Source organism: Rosa rugosa, chromosome 7, assembly GCF_958449725.1.
Source record: "Rosa rugosa chromosome 7, drRosRugo1.1, whole genome shotgun sequence".
NCBI classification, from domain to species: domain Eukaryota; kingdom Viridiplantae; phylum Streptophyta; class Magnoliopsida; order Rosales; family Rosaceae; genus Rosa; species Rosa rugosa.
In genome coordinates, this window is record NC_084826.1 from 39,316,129 (window position 1) to 39,328,420 (window position 12,292).

The 12,292-nt window shown below is 36.8% G+C and overlaps 1 protein-coding gene and 1 pseudogene across 1 annotated transcript; one reads left to right on the forward strand and one right to left on the reverse strand.

Moving 5' to 3' along the window:
- Positions 1–1,179: 1,179 nt before the first annotated feature.
- On the forward strand, positions 1,180–1,848 carry LOC133723282 (NAC domain-containing protein 68-like). Its single transcript, XM_062150097.1, has one exon. It carries the CDS (start codon positions 1,180–1,182, stop codon positions 1,846–1,848), a length of 669 nt encoding a protein of 222 aa, XP_062006081.1.
- A 4,393-nt stretch (positions 1,849–6,241) lies between these two features.
- On the reverse strand, positions 6,242–8,112 carry LOC133723283 (putative pentatricopeptide repeat-containing protein At5g43820; annotated as a pseudogene).
- Between the last annotated feature and the right edge of the window lie 4,180 nt (positions 8,113–12,292).

The following is a 12,292-nucleotide window of genomic DNA, read 5'->3' on the forward strand; positions in this document are numbered from 1 at the left end:
ATTGCATTCTCCTACAACATATACTTAATTATCTCTATAAAAAAATAAATTCTGCTCCATAAACCTTGATCATTCTGCATTTATCTCCAGCTTATTTTGGCAAGCATGGCTTGGTTCATACTTACCGTTTGCTCAACCCCTAAACCACCCATAGTTCTAGGTCTACTGACAGCCTCCCAGCTAATAAGGTGGACTCAACATCAGTTATATATTGACGATATATGAAGATAAAATTATTCATTTACAACATTCCTCAAGTTGATAGTCATTGCCATAGGTCTTTAATTTCTGCCAAAAGCTCAATATAATTCTTAGCAGAACAATATAATTCTAAGAGAGCTCATGAACTTCTTTTTCTTGAATTTCCAAAAGAAACAACAACAAGAAGAAAAATGTTAGGGACGACTTGATTCCATCATAACTGAGAAATATATTCAAAGCTGTTGTACACAAAACTACTTTAACAGATAACAAAAGACTGTTAATAAATCATGGGTTTTACTGCTACAGAATTCTGGTGAACCTAAAGTGTCTAAGTACACAACTACTGCTGCACTCCACAAATACTGATGTAGACGTTTGGAATAGGATCGGAGATTCTTCAGCCCACCTGGGCTCTGTTAACAGAGCATGCAATGCACGCGTTAACAGATAAAAAAATAAAAAAAATCTGATCTTCAGTAACAATTGGGTTTACTGGCACATGTTCTTCACGTGCGATGTTCTTCACCTTGACTAATATTGTTCTCGATGTTTATAACACATTCCCATCGCCGGCTGCAACCCAGAGCAGAGAGTCGGCGATTGTCGAGGGTCGTCCAAATTAAATTGCAAAATTAAAATAATCCAAATTAGATGCTAGGCGGTGAGTTGCAAGGTGCCCCAACGTCGTCGTTTTGTACGAGTACTTCTGGCGCGCGGACGAGGACACGTGTTGGCTCATAGGCTAGTGTCGTGGTCAAGAGGAAACCTTCCTTATAAACTAAGCTTCTAATCCTTCTATATATATAAACTGAAGCCCTAAGTTTCTATAAACTGTAGCCCTAAGTTTCCAAACCCATCAAAACCCTAGCTCGTCTTCTTTCCAGAAACAATTCTATCCATCAAAACCTAGCTACTCATCTTCTTTCCGTAAAGAAATCTTTCCGAAACCAAGAAAAGCAAGAGAAGAGAATTCCGATGGAGGAGAGCAGAGGCAATCAACTACCTGGCCTGAGGTTCTGCCCCATGGAAGATGAACTAGTTCTCTTCTACCTCAAGCCCATGTTGAGCGGACAGATCATGCCCGGCAGAAACCGCGTGGTGTTCGACTGTGACCTCTACGGTCACCAAGAACCTTGGGAGATATGGGAGGCCTTTAAGACCAAAAGACCACACGACTTGAGGCTCAACAAGGACATTTACTTCTTCACCCAACACAAGAAGATGAGTTCCACAGCCAAGCGCGTACGCCGGAATGTTGGAAGTGGCACCTGGAAGGGCGACGACTCCGGCAAGCCAGTACGATCTGTTGAAACTGGTCGTGTTGTTGGCTTGAAGAAAAGATATACTTACAAGAACGATGACTCGGTTCACAATGGCTGTTGGATCTTGTATGAGTTCTACCTTGATCAATCACTCAGAGACAATAAACAAAAGTTGAAAGACTATGTTCTTTGTCTACTACGAAAGAATGGTGAACCCAAAACCAAGATCAAAAGAAGAGAAAGCAACGTGAAGAGGAAGAGGTTCTTGAAAACAATTATGCCTTTCATGATGGAGAAAAATCGAAAAGGGAGCAAGAAGAGTTGCTTGAGCCACAAGCGAAGCGGCAACGAACGGTGCCATCCATTGGTAATGCACCACTAACAATGCCATCAGAAGATGATGCTGCATTCGCAGTTGAACTAGAAGAGTCATTGGAATGCTTTGAAGATGATAATGCACCCTCAGAAGCTCGAGCAATTGGCTTTCAAGGTGGGGAGAATGGTGGACTCCAACAATTAGCAGCCGAGGTGCAATCAGGCCCTTCATTTGTAGACGATCATGGAATATTTAATCCGCTGCCGGAGGAAGACTTTCTCTTGGCGGAAATGTTAGAAGAAATGGGTATGGTGGACATGGAAGAACTAGTCAATGGAGCTCTACATTGGCTAGAATAGAAAACTCCCATTTTGTACGGATGCTTCATACGCTGCTCATTGATGAACTAGTTCAGTTTTTTAATTCTTATATCAACATGTCAAAGCAGTCTTACTGTTTAATGAATTTCTTTAGCCATCTTGATATGTATTGCGTTCTAGCATAATATTCATCTGCTTGCATTAAATAATTTGGTTGTGACAAACGTGAAATGTGGAAAGGCAATCATGATAACAACAAAAGATTCAAATACATCCAGTAAAAAAACAAATTTCTATTTTTTTTGCCAACTCAATGAAATTCTATTTAAAAGAACCTCTTTACAGTGTGAGCAACCCAAAAAAAAAAAATTACAAAAGAAATCTTGGTATATGTTGATAGCAAAAGAAATCAAACTTGAGTATGAAGTTTGCAAAATCGGAGCTTCAAAAACAGCTTGCATGAAGATAAAATTGAGTTGCCCCAGACATTTTAAACAGACTTGAGGCCCCCATCTATTTCCATATGAGAAACTTGCAAAGACGAGTTGCTGCTATGAAAACTACCGATGATTAAAGATTCAAACTACCGATGATTAAAGATACAAGAAGATCTTACTGTAAGAATTATTAGGACTTGTCTTTGTTAATTCTTTGGTTCAATAACTTGTCATAATTTTGTGGAACAAGTAATCGAGAGAATATGGTAAGTTGTGTTTAAGTGCCTAGAACATATAGGAATCATAAATGTTCAGGATTGCAGACCTATTGTATTAAGGAATAAATTTTTCCTATAGGACATGAGTCAGGAAGCTCTTTACATTGTTGGATTAGGATTAGGAATACTTTATGGGAGGTTCCTAATCTGTATATATATAAGGGACTTAAGCTCTGCTCTATCAATTACAACAAGCAATTCAGATTCACTGTCTCATAGAGTGATTGCATTCAGTCTATTGATCAGAGGAGAAGCTACGAGTTCTAACAAGTTCTTTGCCAAATGGATTCATCGCTATCATCTATTCCAAGTAAGTAATCCATCTAATGTATTCTTATTATTGAGCATTATAAGCTTAATATAACATTTGGTCTCAGAGCCTCTATGCTCAAACAAGAATCGTTTTGGTTTTTTGTTTTAAAAGGGGGAAACAAACCTTTGACCCAAATTCTCGACCACCGACTCAAATTACATGCTTCCGCCTAAAATTTTCATTCCAAAATTATTGACACCATATATGATTGAAGAAACCTATGACTTTCAATCTTAGTTTTATCGTTGCTGGTGATCAAGTTTTCAAGTTGACTTTCTGCTTCATGGTATGCTTCCCGGTTTTTCATTCAACTTGATCTTCATATGGGTTTTCATAAAAGATGGTTTTCATAAAAGATTTATATTCAGTTAAAAGTATTTACTTCGGCAAAAGTTTAATTTCCATAGCCTTGTTGAGGCCTTTATGTCAAACTGCTGCAGGTGTTGGTTGAATTATGTGAATACTGTTTGTTTCTCTGTTTTGTTTTGTGTGTTTGTTGGTTGTGTAGATTAGGTTCTCCCTTTTTCGCTAAACAAAACTGCACAATCCCTTAAGCTTTCACATAAAACTCTAAAAGATTTCGACATAAAACACTTAAAACTTTATGCATCTGATCTAAGTTATGTAAAGTTTTAATAAACATTCAATATTGCCCTAGCAATTATATGTTAAAAAATTTTAATAACTCTATAGAAAATATCAGAAAACTTGTGATTTTATTGCCTAGAGATTGTAGTTCTTGCTCCCACAGGAGGTTTAAATAACATGCATCTTTAGGTGTAAGATCAGCACATTACAAGCTGGGATAATCACTTTCAGATGGTATAGGAAGTTCTTCATGCCTCCAAACATGTTGACTTAGCTTATTCCTACAGTTGGTTGTTTCAGTTTTGGGAATGTGATTCAGTATGTCACAGTCTTGGCACCACAGCTGAGCAGACATGTCATACAAAACTAGAACTTCAGTTTATTTTCTGGTTTTGCTTTGGTTTGCATCTTAATAAAATTTAATACTAAAATATCTGTTAATGTCATTTACAGTGAATACACCCTTCAACATTAATCAAATTGTGTTGCTGAATGGTTCCAATTACAAGAAGTGGAAACAAGACATTGAGCTAGCTTTAGACATACTAGACTACGATCATGTCCTAAAAGACAAAGACTTTTATGATGCTATAGCTGCTAAGTATAAGGAGTCAGAGAAAGCTGAAACTGGAAATTTGATGAATGCCTTGATAAGTATGAAATTTGATGGAGTTGGTAGTGTGAGAGAATATATTATGAAGGGAACTGAAATAGTAGCAAAATTGAAAGATCTGAAAATTCCTATTGAAGAAGCCATGCTAGTTCACATTGTTTTGAATTCACTGCCACCTCAGTATAGTCAGCTTTTGACCACCTACAATACACGTACAGAAGGATAAATGGAGTCTGAATGAGTTGATATCTATCTGCGTCCAAGAAGAGGATAGGATCAAAAAGGGTAAGGGAATAGCTGTGAACCTCGTGTCTAAGCCTAAGACTCAGTATAAACCTAAGAAGTATAACTTCAAGCCAAATTCTGCATCTACCTCTAAGGTTGTTCAGGGATCTCAAAACTTTAAGTCAAACAAGAATACTTCTCTCAAGTGCTTTTTCTGCCGCAAGCCAGGACATGTTAAGAAAGATTGTAGAGGTTTCAAAGATTGGCTTATTAAAAAAGGTACTAACTCAAAACCTGTTTTTCATTTAGAATCTAATCTTGTGTCAGTTTCCAGTAGCTCTTGGTGGTTTGACACTGCTTCTCCAATTCACGTAATAACTTCTATGCAGGGATATCTAAGAAAGAGGACCCCAAACAAGAATGAAGCAAATATATGCTCTGGGAATGGGAATAAAGTGGCTGTCAAGGCTGTAGGAGTAGTTAGGCTTTTGTTTCCTAGTGGTTTCGTTTTGGATTTAGAAAACGTTTATTGTATTCCTTCTATGTTAAGAAATTTGATTTCTGGTTCATTATTTGTAAGAACTGAAGGTTTTTCCTTCCTTGGTAATAAAAATAGTCTTGATTTCTTCAAATTTTCTGAGTTTTTTGGCAATGCTACTCTCATTGATGGCTACTGGCATATGAACTTCTTGTATCTTTAGAATTTCTAATTGACATTAACATGAATTTAGTTTTATCGTTCAGTAATCCCTTACAAGTTTTCTTCATGCCATTTTCAGAAAAGATATTATATTCTGCATATATATATATATATTGCCTTGTTTTGCTGGAATTCAATTAATCCGAATTGATGCAGAATTACAGAATTATTTTTATTTGGCATATGAAATTTCATATCAGTAAGCCATTTATGGCATTTAGTTGAGCTAGAATGCATGTTGCATGACCTTGATTCATTAAGGCAGCCTATGTATGTATTCATTTATATTCTCATGTTCTCAAGTTAACTCCTGTGGGTCAAGATTGCTGCATTGTGATTATGGAGTGCTGATCTTGCTTAATATCTGTTTTTCCATAGTCTTTTGTGTGTTGTCTTGATCTGACTGAGTTGTCAAATAGGTCCAGAAATTCACATTTTCTCTTGTGCACACTTCAGGGTTGCTATATCCAATTTTGTGACATTCTTGTTGAAATTAACAAAGTACAGTCCAGTGGGAGAATGTAAGAATTATTAGGACTTGTCTTTGTTAATTCTTTGGTTCAATAACTTGTCATACTTTTGTGGAACAAGTAATCGAGAGAATATGGTAAGTTGTGTTTAAGTGCCTAGAACATATAGGAATCATAAATGTTCAGGATTGCAGACCTATTGTATTAAGGAATAAACTTTTCCTATAGGACATGAGTCAGGAAGCTCTTTACATTGTTGGATTAGGATTAGGAATACTTTATGGGAGGTTCCTAATCTGTATATATATAAGGGACTTAAGCTCTGCTATATCAATTACAACAAGCAATTCAGATTCACTGTCTCATAGAGTGATTGCATTCAGTCTATTGATCAGAGGAGAAGCTACGAGTTCTAACAAGTTCTTTGCCAAATGGATTCATCGCTATCATCTATTCCAAGTAAGTAATCCTTCTAATGTATTCTTATTATTGAGCATTATAAGCTTAATATAACACTTACCCAATAAGATGACAACTCTATTATCAAACCAATCTCTGATGAAATGTCCTACAAAAGTCAAAAGCCAGTTAATACAAAATTGCAAACCTAGAGAAATATACCTGCATGCAGAAATTATAGCTTATGTGCAATACATGACTAATAGAGTGCTTGATATATGTGAGTGCTCAAGATAAGAACTTTTATGTATCAAGCAGTCATTTATCCAAAACTTTAGGAGTGTCACACATGCACTTACTAGAACAACGACTCTTCTAGCGGGTAAGTCAACAACTTGCTGTACGAAGGAAAGAAAGATTATATCTTGGCAACACAAGAGATGTCAGTTCAGAAATGCCATCCCCTAGCACGCCAAATTCTCTGTGTCTTGTCAAAACGACGAGTAGCTTTAATCTTCAAGTATAGCTTATAAGCCCTCTCTAACTTATTTGAAGCAAGAAGTTTGTTACTTAGTTTGCTATAGGTAAGCCTGCTTGGGCAAAAACCTTTTCGTAGAGACTCTTCCATGACAAGTACAGGATTTTCAAGCTGCCCAATGTTGCAAAGTCCACTGATTACATACTCATAAACTTCGATATCAGAAGCATAATCACATTCCTACATCTCTTCCCAAATGTTTAGCAACATTCCACATTTACCAAATCTAGAAAGGCGCATAAGCAATAGCTTATAAGCAGTCAATGATATTCTACATCCAACCTTTCTTGCTTTCTGGTAGATCATCATAGCAGCATATGGTGGACCATAGCTACATAGGGGTTCCATAAAAGAGGTTATAGTCCCCGTAGTAGGAACAAATCCTCGACTTAACATCTCATCAAACATCTCCAGTGCATCCGCCACTTTCCGGGCTTTAAGGAAACCAGCAATCAATTTGGTATAAGTATCAACATTTGGATCGCAAGCATTACTCGACATACTCTTGAAGTAGTTTACACATTCATCAATATTCGCAACAGAGATAAAGTTAGAGATCATTGCATTGTATGTAATGGTGTCTGGCACGCAACCTTTCCCCTTCATGCTCTCAAAAATCTCAACTGCATCGTCAATCCGATCAGCTCTTCCTAGACCCTCAAGAATGTAACTGAAAGTTGCACTATCAGGACTAAACCCATCTGCTACCATTGCTTCCAAAGTCCTCTCCATCTCACCAACTCTACCATATTTCGACCACCCACCAATAACAATGTTATACGTAGTGCCATTGAATCACACTTTCCCCTTCACTGAATTAAGAAACAAATTTGCAGCCACTACATGAGACCGCCGACACAGACACTGCAGAAGCACATTCAGACACTCAGTATCACAATCCAACCCGAACTCTGCCGAGTTTCGGAACACTTGGATTTCTTTCGAGACATGTCCAGCCCTCACAAAACTATCCATCACAATCGACACAGTCTCCAAATCGAGACGGCTCCTCATGTCATTCAAAACTTGCATCATATAATTAAAGAACTTTCTTCTACCCAATGCTTTGAGGATTATATGGTATGTATGAACATGCTTAGCTACATTTGGCTTCTTAATCGCCCAATTAAAAAACACAAGCATTGCTTCACCGCCTAAACAACCTCTATTCACTACTTGTGCAACAACATCAACGCTCAAATCCACACCAACATTGTCGAGCGCATGCTCAATTACAGCTATACCCTTCAATTTCTGAAGAAAAACCCCACGTAATTTCTCGTCGGGCATTAAAAACCCATCCACAGCCCTAACAGATTCTACCTTCTTATTCGAATCAGTGGGGTCAAATTGTTTTGGAGGTGAAATTTGATGGGGGATTGGTAACAGAACAGAGAGCTGGTGAAGAACAGAAGGTTCGTCAAGAGAAGAAGACTGGTTGGGATTGAATTTACATATTCATGTTGGGATTGAGCATTAAGAAATGGGTATGGTGGACATGGAAGAACTAGTCAATGGAGCTCTACATTGGCAGTGGCAAGGTTTACGTATCTGTGATGGTGCCCCAGTTATTAGTCACTTACTTTTCGCTGATGATAGCATGCTTTATTCTTATGCCTCTCCTCAAGATTGTTCTCGTATCCGGGAAATTTTGAACGTGTATGAGCATGCCTTAGGACAGCAGATTAATCTGCAAAAGAGTAATGTTGTCTTTAGTGGTAGTGTTCCTCCTCATATGAGACAACAATTGGCTACACTGTTGGGTGTGAAGGAATTGTGTCCTAAAACAATCATTTTGATGTAATTATTATTGTAATTATTATTAATCAAAAGGGCAAGTTTATTATTCATTGCTTATATTTAATATTTGATTGAACAAGGTCCAAGGAATATGAGTTAAAGAGAAAGTAATCTAAAGAGTTAGATGTGTGAGACCTTTACTCTTTCACACTCTTATCCTAAAAGGTTCCTAGTCACAGGATTATCACTTGGACATTGATAATCCGGAAAGACTAGCACATACTATGTATGCTCAATATGGAGGATGATATGTCTCTTGTCATTTGTGTAGAGACACTAATACAAGTATGTGGGTGCTCTTAACTTAAAGAGTACACTGAACGCGATCATTAGAGTTCTTGTATGGAGTCTTACTTACATGTCAAACTTGAACTCTAAATTGCAATAATACAAATTAATCCTTTGACCTGAGACACCATAGTTGTCTTATGAGTGAATGGATTATCTCTTGATGATGCAATAATATTGTGTCCCTTAATGGATATAATAGATGCATTCATTGGTATAATCAATTCGGTCATGGAGACATGTGAGTGTACAACAAGGAATCTCTATCCTTAAGTAAATAAGGTGTATGTTCAAAGATGTGATTCAATGAGTCTTTGGCCAAAGCATTGAATGAGATTTAAAAAGGAGTTTTTTAATCACATTCTAAGAATCACATAAGAATGAAAATCACATTAGGGGATTGACATATCAATTCCATACCCCGATGATGTGATTTAGAACATCGTGTTAGAGAAGGACCGTATTGTATTGTAATTCCAATTGAATAGGTTCTTTGTCATTCTACATTAACTAGGGTAGTCATGATATGTTGCAAGACGTCACTCATGACTTGTGAAGTCCCCGAGGATTAATAAACATTTATTATCCTAATAACAAGGGAGAATCAAAAATGGAGTTTTTGATTCGTAAACAAAATAAAATGGTTTCTATAAACTTCACTGCCTTGTTAATTAGAACCTAAGAGATCGCACACCATATAAGTGGATCCTTGAGATTGTATATGAAGAAGATTAAACAAGAGTTGGTTATGAGCAAATAATTAATTAGATTTATTATTTGGACATAATTAGAATTTTCGGGTAAAACCCGAACCTATTGGGCCTAAACGATTGTCGGATTTTGGTGTGGACTTGGGCTTCACTAAATGAGATTTAAATGAAAGCCCAAGACACATTTTTAGTGCCCAATAACATGTATGGACCAGCCAAAATATTGGCTTTATGAAAGTCAATATTTTCTTTTAGTAATTGGAGTTATTTCCTATTATATAAAAGTGAAAGCATGGACAAAGAAATAAGAGTGTCTCCACACTATTATTTTCAGATTCGAGAGAGAGAGAGAAAGAGTTCTCTCTTGGTCCATTTTTCAGAAATTAAAGGAAAGAAGAACACTTGCATAATTTCTTCTTTTCTTTCATCTTTCTTCATCTCTTGATTCACTTGGTGAAGATCCTTAGAGGCCATATATTTTTGTGGCTTTACTTGTTACATCAAGGAGGAGATTACAAGCACAAGAAGGAGTACAAGAAGGAGTTCTTAATTCAAGGTGCTTCAAGGTGGAGGAAACACACACAAGGAGAGATCAAGGAGAGGAACTTTGGTGGTTCACTTGGATCGGATTAAAATCACGCTCCAATGGTGAGTAGAACATAAACTCCCTCTTTGTTCTTCCTTACAATGCATGCTATATTTATATACATATCACAATAAGCCAAGATCATGGGTTAAAGGAATGGATTTTATGTTTAGTTAGTAGTTTAATTGTTAAACTAATTCCGCACAAATTAAAAAGTTTTGAAATCCATCCATTCCTTCAATTGGTATCAGAGCCATTGGCTTAATTTTGATATGTTATAAACATGGCTAAGTATGTTGGTTGATGTGATTTTCTTAAGCTTAGAGTAATATGTAATTTAGATCATAAAATTTGCTTTATCATAAAAGTTATGAAGCATGTGATGCAAGGTAGATTTTATGATAGCAAGAAAAGTTTCTAGAAATTACATGTAAGAAGTGGTTTAAGTTTTATGAAACTTTGATGCATATAAGAATGTATTAAGGGGTTCTATATGTTTCTTAATTAAGGTGTTAATCTTAGAAACATGTTAGATTATATATGCTTTAGGGTATGCATGATTTTTGGCTTCAAAGATGAAGTAAACAAGTGTTCAATGGAAGAACACAAAGCTGAAACTTTATTTCCAGCTTTGGAACATGTCTAATCTAGTTATGAACTAGCTAATTTTTCATGGTGTTTGTTTTTCACTTTTGATCCATAAATTCATGAATTCAAATTTACCTAATAGTTAATGATGACATAAAATCATTTCCATGTTTCCCTCACCAAAAGGTTGGTAGAGTTAGTCATCTTTACTATTAGTTTCTCTAAATTACTCACCAAAAGTTGGAATGAGATAAAAGACATGTCTCCCTAAATTATGAGATAAAAGACATGTCTCCCTAAATCACTCACCAAAAGTTGGTGATGCATGATGAGAGACATCATCCCCTAAATTACTCACCAAAAGTTGGTGTTGCATGATGTAAGACATCATCCCCTAAATCACTCATCAAAAGTGATGTGAGACATCATCCCCTAAATTACTCACCAAAAGTTAGTGTTGCATGATGTAAGACATCATCCCCTAAATCACTCAATTAATTTACTGAAAGTATGGGAGGAATATAATTAAAAAAGACATTACAAGGTCTATTACTGAAAGCCCAACGAGAAAGGGTATGAGCAGCATGATTCCCCTCCCTAGCAAGATGAGTAAAGGTACTTCCTCGTAGCTGGGAAAAGAGGATTAGGTCATTTTCATAAACCACTCTCAAGTGAATAGTAGAGTAGTGAATCGAGTGCATGCCTTGCACAAGTAGAAGGGAATTTGATTCAAATCTACCAGCTAGAGCTTCAACCTGAGCAAGGGAGAAGACTTATGCATAAGACAAAGCCCTCCAACAGATAAAATACTCATACTCATCCCTTATCACAATACCCACACCACCTGAACGTGAAGGCACATCTAGAGCACCATCCATACAAATACTAAACCAACCACTATTAGGCTTTTCCCACCCATGCGTTGGGCAAGGAGATTTTGGAGGAGATGCAGTGGCTTGAAGGTACTTGGCGTACCAAAATTGGGCACTAAGTAGCACATTTTGAGGGTGACACACTTTGTTTTCCCAAACCTTGTCATTTTGTGCTTTCCAAAGGAACCACAATTTAATCAAAAGACGACAAAGAGTCTTTTGACAACGTTTCAGAACAACAATACAACCACTCCTTAAGAGGGGAAGATGATGAATGACTCACCATGCTTGTTAAGTGATGAGTGAATTGCATAGCAATTTGGGCAACTACGAAACAAATAGAGAGTAGTCTCCTCCTCAAACTCACATAAAGGACAAATAGGAGCAATATCAACATGCTTCTTAACCAGATTTGCTCTAGATGGAAGGAAATCACGGCAGTCTTTCAACAAACATAGCTTCACCTTACCCGACACCTTACTCTTCCAGAAACTCTTCCAAAAAGGATCAACAGAATCAGAGGAGGATGAGCTAGAGACTGCCGTAGTAGGAAGCACCAAGTTATCCCTAGCCACTATGTTGACACTGCTCACCGAAAAAACACCCTTATTATCATAATGCCATACCAATTTATCTTCTGGTCTTCTTGAACTCAAAGGGATAGACGTAATAATCTCCACATCCTCCAATGGAAATAATCTCTAAAGCAAAGGAACATTCCAACTGTTATTATCTGAAAGAATAAGTTAAGCTACATTTAAAGTGGTAGGATAACAAAGAGGAAA